The sequence below is a fragment of the Carassius auratus genome, chromosome 42, assembly GCF_003368295.1.
Source record: "Carassius auratus strain Wakin chromosome 42, ASM336829v1, whole genome shotgun sequence".
In the NCBI taxonomy this organism is placed as follows: Eukaryota; Metazoa; Chordata; class Actinopteri; order Cypriniformes; family Cyprinidae; genus Carassius; species Carassius auratus.
The window spans coordinates 9,035,641-9,044,761 of record NC_039284.1 but is presented as its reverse complement, the minus strand read 5'-3'; the positions used below and the strand labels follow the sequence as shown (position 1 = coordinate 9,044,761).

Here is a 9,121-nt window from a genome sequence, read left to right as displayed (position 1 = left end):
AGAGAGAGAGAGAGAGAGAGAGAGAGAGAGAGATGAGAAAGCAAGAGCATAGACAGAAAGCATGTTTATGCATGAGTGAAAGAACATTTAGTGTCCCCTTATGTGTACTTGTTTGTCCTTGTCAGAATGGTGGAGGGCTTACTTTGCCTCATATTGATGACTTGAAGTGAAGAATCGGTTTTAATTGAATCCATTTGTTTACCGCTTGGCCCACGTGTAAACAGCAGACAAACAATTAAAGTAGTCATTAATAACCGTTAAATATTTTCAGATGATACTAAATGCATCATGCATATGCACGGAATGCTGTCTTCATTTCGTGGCTTTTTCTGGAGGTTATAAAGTGCATTTATGTAGCCTACAACAAACATTAAAAACGTAAAGTGTGTATTTTATGGAAAATCAATTCGTATGCAGTATTTTAATTACTGTAAACACATTTAACACTCAGTAGTATTGTTGCCGTTTGAGTAACTGTACTAAGGAATCGTCTCTTTCTCTTTATCCCCAGTCTGTTTCTGACATCCTTATTTTCTCGGACCGTGACGCCTAACATTTAACCCCTTTTTAAGTTTCCTGTACCTTGCGCGAAGATGTGGCTCGCGGGAAATTATGAATGTCAATAAAGATCAAACAAGCTCTTTTATTCATAGTAATTACTTTGTGCAAATATGCATTCCTCTCATCAAAAATGACACTGTTATCGCTTTTAAACACGGTCACGATTATGTCAAATCAGAGAAACATTTAGGAAAATTTTAACGCAAGTTCATTTGTAATGTATCATGATAAATTATGTCCATTCAGCCTTGTCGGATCTCTAAATTTAGAACCTTAAAATGAAAAACAAAAACAACAATATAGGCCTATGTAATACCGGAGGATATAGTTAAGTCAAACATTCATTTAAATGCAGGCTATCAACAAAGTTCTTTTTTATCAATCAAACACTTTCAGAGTAACTGCAACATTGGAAAACAACCTAAAAAAGTTCCAATCTTCAGTTGTTTAATAAAACTGAAGAAACTGATCCTACTGAGCTGCTCCAAACATTCACATAACATCCATTTTGCTTTTGTCCACCAGTGCTTGCAAAACCTCTGGACCTGCAGGGGAGACAGAAAGAAAGATTAGTATTTTAATGGTTTTCAGGCAGACTCATAAATACTCTTTTTATTTGTTATTTATTTTTTTGTATAGTAGTAGAAGTTATAATAATAATCATAATAATAATGATGGATCGCTGTTATAAATAATAAAATAACAGCCATTATATTTTAATATCATTTAAATAGTATTTATTTAATTATTGTTGTTGTAGACTGCCTTTTTCTTTGTCTGTTTTAATGGGGTAATTGTAAATTTTATGTTCGGTCATAAATAAAAAAATAAAAATAAAAAAAACACGAAAGTGATAAATTAATAGACATTGTTACGTGCTCAGAATTAAAATCCAAATAAAGGATTAATATTGCAACTCGCCATTGAACCATCGTGGAGATTAAAGGAAGGGTGTCATTTAGTGGGATTGCGCTGTTGTGGCCACAGGCGCGAACACGCATTTTCACTTTGACAATCCACAATTCCTTTAAAGAGGAGAGTTCCCCCGGACGCGGGGCGTTTAGAATTAGATAAATAATTTAGGAGTTTGAACAGCGAGAGGCGAAGCTGGGCGAGATCCCAGCGATAGAGGCGCGCGGAATGAATGATGCTGGGTGAAATCATCATAGCTGTGACTTGCGTGTTACTGAAGAAATTACCCAGCGCGTTAATAAAAGGTGAAACACGCGCTCCCGTATTCTACCGTCTATAAAAAACTGCAGATATGAACTTTTAAAGTGTTTTAATACACGATCCGATTCAAATCTTAAATGAAGAAAACTTCATCGTATGTCCATGTTTTGTATATTGCTTATTTAGATGTTCTCGCAGTCCTACAAGCATATTTATCATTATGTTCATCTTTGACATGCAGCGAACTGCAGTTTTCTCCAAAATGTGATACATGGGCTCGGGCGAATGAGTTCAGATGAGAAATGGCACTTTGCTTTGAGAGATTAATGTTTAATTCCCAATCATTCGAACACAACACTTCCAAAAGCGCTTGCAGTGAAAGACATGGTTTATGGATTTCCAAAGCAGTGCGTGGCAGGTGGATGTGGGGAAACATTAAAAAGTAAATCACCAGGATAATGGTGGCTGTCATCATCTCCAGAGCATTCCACAATAGCAGGTGCACAGCTGAAGCTTTCCATCCGGTCTGGAAGTGTAAAAGTTTTTGTTGTTGTTGTTGTTGTTTTCTGCATCTGTAACCCAAAGAAATATCACACTTGATTATTGGGAAGCCTTTCCGAGATCTGTAACACAACATAAAAAAAACTGTTATAGGCCTAGACTACTTTTTAGATGGATTCTAACTGGATCGAAACAATATAGACTTTTTATTAGTCATGTTTTTAAATTAGCTTTGCGTTTACGTTCTCAAAACGGCTCCGTCAAATGCAAGTATTGTAAAGGGAATAGAATTGATAGAATCCAGCCATCATGACGTCAAATTATTATTATTATTATTATTATTACTGTAGTTGTTGTTGTTAATATAATTTATTATCAGTGTAGAAAACAGGAAAATATCAATCTTTATAATAATAATAATAATGCGCCAACATTGTTATAGTTATGCTTCAGTAATATTTATCAAAATATTACAATGTTATGTTTAAACAGATTAAGGTTAGAACGCACTGATCAGTTTTGGATTGGAAATTCTAGTTTGCCATAATAAGGTTATCATGATGATGACAAATAAAAACAACAACTATAGCAGTAGCTTTAATAGGTAGGAAATGTTCATAAATTATTTTATTTAGAAAACGTTGCATTTCATTTAAACATATCTGTGCTGGATTCAATTAAACAAAAATAAACTTGCGCCAAATAACATTGCTGTTAGTTAATATATTGCTCACCGTTGTGTATTTGTCCGTGCATCTCGAGTCATCCGTCAGCTTCTCCTCTTCTCAAGATATCTTAAAATGTGTAGATTTAAGCTGTTATGATACAGTCGGCTTTCCTCCCACACAGATGAATCCCGAAAGAGAAGTCTCGAAGTGAATATTGGCAACATGTTGTTTTTAACATTTTTAAAGGTGCACAATTCACCTCCTCGTTGCGCTTCTCCGCACTGGTTCCACGTGTATTCTACATGTCTTATAACAGGCCCTAATCTAGCCCCTTGGCAATGCGACGCACTCATCTCTTGATACATTAGGATAGATCAGCTTGAGCACTTGCAGTTTGAGCGTCATGTGGACGAGAGGACAGTTTTAAGGAATTAAGTCCCCGTAAATCCCTCCAGCTACGCAACACACATGCAAGAGGTCTGCGTGGATTCAAGCGTCCCTGTTCAACATTTGTTTCTCGCGCTTTAACCTTGCTGTTATAAGAATTAATAAAAACCGAATCTGCTGTTTTCACTCGTTATTAATAATCATGCTCGAGATTGGGCTATATAAATTAAACTATTGTTTCCTTTGCAACTTTTTGAAGTGGTTAAGATAGTAAAAACTAACACAGGCTCACTGAGGGCCACCGCAGTAAAGAAAAAAAAGTAATTTCAAACAGATCAATCATGCAAATATACAAGAGCGTTGTTTTTAAGATAGGAGTGTAAAACCTAAAACCTTTCCACTTTATTCATAACACTGTGTTTTAATGTTATAACATTCCTTTGACTCTCCGAGATGAGAATGTGCTCCGCTAGGGCCTCGCTCTCATTGGCTGGAGAGTTTGCATCAAAAAGTAGCTGTCGACGTTTGTTTCCCTGCAAAAGGCCCTCGAGAGAACCAGACTCCAGTCCAGAGCTCTTCATTGGCCAGCGTGCTGTACAAATCAGACTCCAGCAACTTCAACCCAAGAGCAGCGAATCATAACCGTATGTGCTTTAATCTCTCGAACCATTTTATCCATCCAGGCTTCATCAGAACTCATTTGCTTCACGGTTTGATGAAAAGGATTTTATCTTGATGTCTTCAATATTTTGAAACCATTCAGACGTACTATATTCGCTATTGGACATAAAACTTTAACGGACTCCGATTTGAATCCAGTTATTCAGTAAGTAGCCCGCCTTATGTAGTCGTGTGCAATATATTTTTCTGCATTAATATTTTGCCAACAATGCTATTATTTTTATTAGGACTAGTAGTAGTAGTAGTCGTTAGTGTGTAATATAAATTAATCATATTTTTGTCTCAAACGTTCTCTTGATGCTTGTTTTTTGAGAACGTCAGAAAATTAACCTAAATCATATGTTTAACTTGGTCCTTAGCTAGGTTATATTTTATATTTTATTTATATATATATATATATATATATATATATATATATATATATATATATATATATATATATATATATATATATACATACACTGAGACACACTTTGACTTGTGGTAGTACACCATTTCACTTTTTTTTTCTTTTTTTTTTTTACATTTTAATTTAATTATAGCTACTACTAACTGATTGGTTTTCACGCTCATTTTAATCTTTTGGTGCAAATTGATAAATAATGAGCGAACAACCAGCGAAATATGTCGGCACACTGCTCTTATTGCTGATGATAATATGAATACAAATAAACAAGTAGTAGCCTACATAACATGCATTTTATATTTTGTCGTTGCTTACCGCTTGATATATTTTCCCCTTTCTTGAACAAGTAGTACTTATTTTTTTAATTTCAATAGTTTGTTCTGTATCATGTCAGAGACACCGTTGCATTGTATGTGTGTGTGTGTGTGTGTGTGTGTGTGCGAGCGCGCACGCGTGAGGTTTTTATTGTAGTCATGCACAGAATCAATGAGGCCAAACGTTCAGCTGAAGAGGTAGCGTCCAATAATTAGGGGAGCGCGTGCCACACGGATTATCTCGTTAATTTATCAACAACAACATTTATCATAATTAATTCCTGGATGAGGTAATTACTATTGAGCGGCTGCGCAACTGGTAGACGAGGACTGTTTTAAGTGACAGATTGAGAGACGAAACCGTTGGAATAAAAAAAAAAAGAAAGAAAGAAAAATTTTGGATGATGCTGAACCTCGGTTAATTTAGAGTTTTGCTTGTTGACGCATAGCCTATAATAAGAAACTTTTTAGCCTAGCTAATAGCCTAATCTACACGTTTCAGTCCATTATTTTGAAATGCTAATATCTAAACTAATCAAATTAACTAATGACACTACGTCAGCAATCTAAAGTGACAAAATGTTTAATGGAACATCTAAAGATTAAAGTTGCTCTTTTCAGAAATAGAAATAACGGATGTCATTTCTGTAAAATACTTAAGCACGTAATTATAAGTTTATAGCTACTCTTCTGAATGATATGAGTGCGGAAAGGAGGTGGTTACTTTTGTCCTTCGCCAAATGAGCTTTTGTTATCAGCATTAGTTATCAAGCTAACAGTGGCCTTTGTTTCCACCAATAGCTCCCAATCAGTGCTCTTGTGTCTGAGACAATTAGCCGGGTTCCTATGCAAATTGTGTTACGGGTTTGTGTGCACATTTGAACGACTGAGTTTTGTCTTTGTGAAGACTTGTTGCAATTAATAGTTGTTACTTTTTGGGGTTGGTGGGGAGAGGGAAGGAAGGGGAGGGACGGGGGGCGTTTGTCAGGATGAGCTTCGTTCATCTCAAGAGGACAGCTGGAGGTCTGGAGCGGCTTTAAGAGCACGTCGTGGTGTGGACATGCTTTATTCTCCTATAAGTCATCGCAGCTAGAGGAACCCAGTCTCTATCTTATGACAACAACAAGCTCCGCTGACGCAATTAAGTGAACGTCTCAATTTATCTTTGTTGTTTTTGAAAACAGGGTTTTTGGTTTCACCTCCACCGCTGAAGACGTTAACAAGCTAGAAGCAGAGATAAAGATAAGGAAAAGAAAAAGAGACTGAAGGGGCCGGTGTTCAGCCTTCACGTTTTCTCCAACTTTAACCCCCCACAACCATCTTTAGCATGATGTCGTATCTCAAGCAACCACCTTACACGGTCAACGGGTTAAGTTTAACTACCTCCGGCATGGACCTTCTGCACCCTTCCGTGGGATACCCAGGTGAGAAACAGACCCTCGATTTAATCATTTTATGTGATATATGATTGGAATGAATGCACACAGGGATATACTGAGCTGTCCTTTATGCATTCAGTAGCCTACTATGTAGGTTAGTTACACTTTTGCTCGCATGTGTTTAAATAGTAGGCCTGGTTGGTTTAAAATGCTTTCTAGTCTTATAATTACACTTCCACTCTAGTTATTAAGCAGTAATGAATTTTGAACCATTCTGTTTTTTGAAATCCAATCTAACACAAAACAATTTGTATGCCTTATAATTTATGAGGTTTTAAAAACATATGCCAGTTGTTGGTGAATTTAAAAAAACGTATAGGCCTTTATATTATTCTGATATATTTGATAGGCCTATGTTGTTTTTATTTCACTAATGATACTACATCAAAAGGGAAAACGTTTTAAAGTTTTATAAAAGGCTTTATTAATGTATTTACGTTTATCGCTTTATATATATTAATATGTTATAGTAATGTTTAATTTAGTAATATGTATGACCCGCTTTTAAAATCTAAGCATGAAAAGTTTTCTAATGGACAACCTTGTGATACATTTGTTTATTTAAAACAGCGACTCCTCGAAAGCAGAGGCGGGAAAGGACAACATTTACTAGAGCGCAGTTAGATGTGCTGGAGGCTTTATTCGCGAAAACGCGCTACCCGGATATTTTCATGCGAGAGGAGGTGGCCTTGAAAATCAACTTACCGGAGTCCCGTGTACAGGTACGTATCAAATCATGCAAGAGTTTTCAAATATCTGAAAAACCATATAAATCTTTATAAACTGAGAGGCGCACTATCTTTATAATGGTTGTCGTTCCTTATTTTGCGTAAAGATAGAACAGAAAATTATTGAAGTTCAGTGCTGCCCCACAACTGAATTAATGCTGGTTCATGCCGTAAACATTAATAAACCCTGTTTTTACGACGTCAGGTTTGGTTCAAAAACCGACGGGCAAAGTGTCGCCAGCAGCAGCAACAACAACAAAACGGAGGCCAGAACAAGGTGCGACCTGCCAAAAAGAAGAGCTCTCCAGCGCGGGAGGCCAGTTCTGAGAGCGGGGCGAGTGGCCAGTTCACCCCGCCCTCCAGCACTTCAGTCCCGGCCATCTCCACCACAACCGCGCCGGTGTCCATTTGGAGCCCGGCCTCCATCTCCCCGCTGTCAGACCCACTCTCTACCTCCTCCTCCTCCTGCATGCAGCGGTCCTACCCCATGACCTATACTCAAGCGTCTGGATACAGCCAGGGCTACGCTGGTTCAACATCCTACTTTGGGGGCATGGACTGCGGCTCTTACTTGACGCCCATGCACCATCAGCTGACCGGGCCAGGATCCACTTTGAGCCCCATGAGCAGCAACGCTGTCACCAGTCACCTGAACCAGTCTCCCGCGTCCCTCCCCACGCAAGGTTACGGTGCCTCGGGGCTCGGCTTCAACTCCGCCGCGGATTGCTTGGATTATAAGGACCAAGCCTCCTCGTGGAAACTGAACTTCAATGCTGACTGCTTGGATTACAAAGATCAGACTTCCTCCTGGAAATTCCAGGTGTTGTGAAACTAACAAAAGTCTGCCATTCTGTCCAATCAACACACTAAAAGACCATAAAATAAACCTTGTAGACCTGTCATCCTTCCAAAAACAGAAGTGTTCCGTGGCACGCAAACTCTCCGAGCTGGATGGGTTGCATTGTGTCCGACAGCGCTTTTGAAGTTCGTCTTTGACATGAAATATCTATTTGCGCTACATGCACCCCTTGTGGCCTGCAAAGTAGTATTTGAAGGGTCGTGAATGCGTATAAACATAGGCCATCTGACCACAACCTGTTGTTTAAGGTACAGGGAATCAAAGTGAATTTGTGATAGGTTAGGTCAAAGCCACAAATCCTTACTCAAGAAAAGAGGAGGGAAAAAACTACATGGCAAAAGGAGCCAATCTTTTGGTTAAGTGCTTGGAATGGGCAGGCTTTCTCTAAGCCTCTTACAGCACGCCGACCTATTTCAGTGTTGGCAAGACGAGAGACACTTCCATCAGGAGGATGATAGAGAGGATGTGTGCGAGTGTGTGTGTACGTGTGTGTGTGTGTGTCTGTGCTGAACGCCCCCGTGGCGAACTGGATGCACTACTTTATTTAAGAAAATGTGTTTATAAGGAATCAATATGTAGTTTTTAAAAGACAATCAATGTGTGTCTTATATAAATGGTACATTTGTGTGTTTATTTTTTATTTTTTATCTGTGCTAGCCTTCGAAACTGTGATCTGTTGTAACTGTATGCAATTTGTGAGCTCCGTCGCATCTGCGAAGACTGATTTTAATAGATTTTAAACTTTTTTTTTTCTTTAAGGAAACAATACTAGTCACATGATTACTATTGGATTAATTTCAAGAGACAAACAATCTCGAAAATACAGGGACTCGAGATAATGTGTAAGAAAGGAACTGTCTGTCCCCGTTAATTGATCTCGATTGGACATAACTGATAGAACCACTCACCTGGATCTTAAACTTGTATGGAGTGGTAATGTGGTCTCGCCACAGAAATATGAATAAACAATTTCAAATGTGACACCATATTTAAAGTTATAAAGTCTGGACGAATTATTAAAATGTATTAAGAATTATGTGTGTGCTTGTGTTTTAATAGGTTTGCTACAATAGACTGAAATGCAGAAGCTAATAAAAAGGTGATTAGGACGGAGAGGCCCGATTTATGAGAAGAAAGAAAAAAGACATCTGAACCACCTATTTTTAATCAATCTTCTTGTGCCAGAGTGATGCAAATGAAGTGTAGCCTACGTTTAAACAGTTTATTTATCAGCTTGATTGTAATGGTTTAAAGGCGCTCTAAATGTGAATAATTTCATTTATTAACTTCATCCCAATTTAAAAATGAAACAGTGTCCGTTTCCTTTGGAGGAATGAATACCGGAAACCCCGTGCATATCCACATTAAATATTAACAGCATTCTCCTGGTTGACTGATTCACAA

At 37.9% G+C, this 9,121-nt stretch overlaps 1 protein-coding gene and 1 long non-coding RNA gene across 3 annotated transcripts; one reads left to right on the top strand and one right to left on the bottom strand.

Moving 5' to 3' along the window:
- Window positions 1–340: 340 nt before the first annotated feature.
- On the bottom strand, window positions 341–3,694 carry LOC113060568 (uncharacterized). Its single transcript, XR_003278269.1, has 3 exons — window positions 2,970–3,694; window positions 2,186–2,306; window positions 341–1,106 (listed from the first exon to the last, which is right to left on the bottom strand). It is a non-coding gene; the product is annotated as an uncharacterized LOC113060568 (long non-coding RNA).
- A 121-nt stretch (window positions 3,695–3,815) lies between these two features.
- LOC113060564 (homeobox protein OTX2-like) lies at window positions 3,816–8,753 on the top strand. Of its 2 annotated transcripts, none has more exons than XM_026229584.1 (4): window positions 3,816–3,934; window positions 5,876–6,115; window positions 6,701–6,852; window positions 7,064–8,753. In XM_026229584.1, exons 2-4 carry the CDS (start codon window positions 6,019–6,021, stop codon window positions 7,685–7,687), a joined length of 873 nt encoding a protein of 290 aa, XP_026085369.1. In that variant the 5' UTR covers window positions 3,816–3,934; window positions 5,876–6,018; the 3' UTR covers window positions 7,688–8,753. The 2 variants fall into 2 exon arrangements, with proteins under 2 accessions (XP_026085369.1, XP_026085368.1); XM_026229583.1 differs by having other exon boundaries at window positions 3,905–4,116.
- The last annotated feature ends 368 nt before the right edge of the window (window positions 8,754–9,121 follow it).

Bases quoted from the DNA above. Each gene is read 5' to 3' on its own strand.
- LOC113060564 (XM_026229584.1), top strand. From the start codon at position 6,019: ATGATGTCGTATCTCAAGCAACCACCTTACACGGTCAACGGGTTAAGT. The intron at 6,116-6,700 runs GTGAGAAACAGA...TATTTAAAACAG, and splicing joins CCCTTCCGTGGGATACCCAG to CGACTCCTCGAAAGCAGAGG. The intron at 6,853-7,063 runs GTACGTATCAAA...TTACGACGTCAG, and splicing joins TACCGGAGTCCCGTGTACAG to GTTTGGTTCAAAAACCGACG.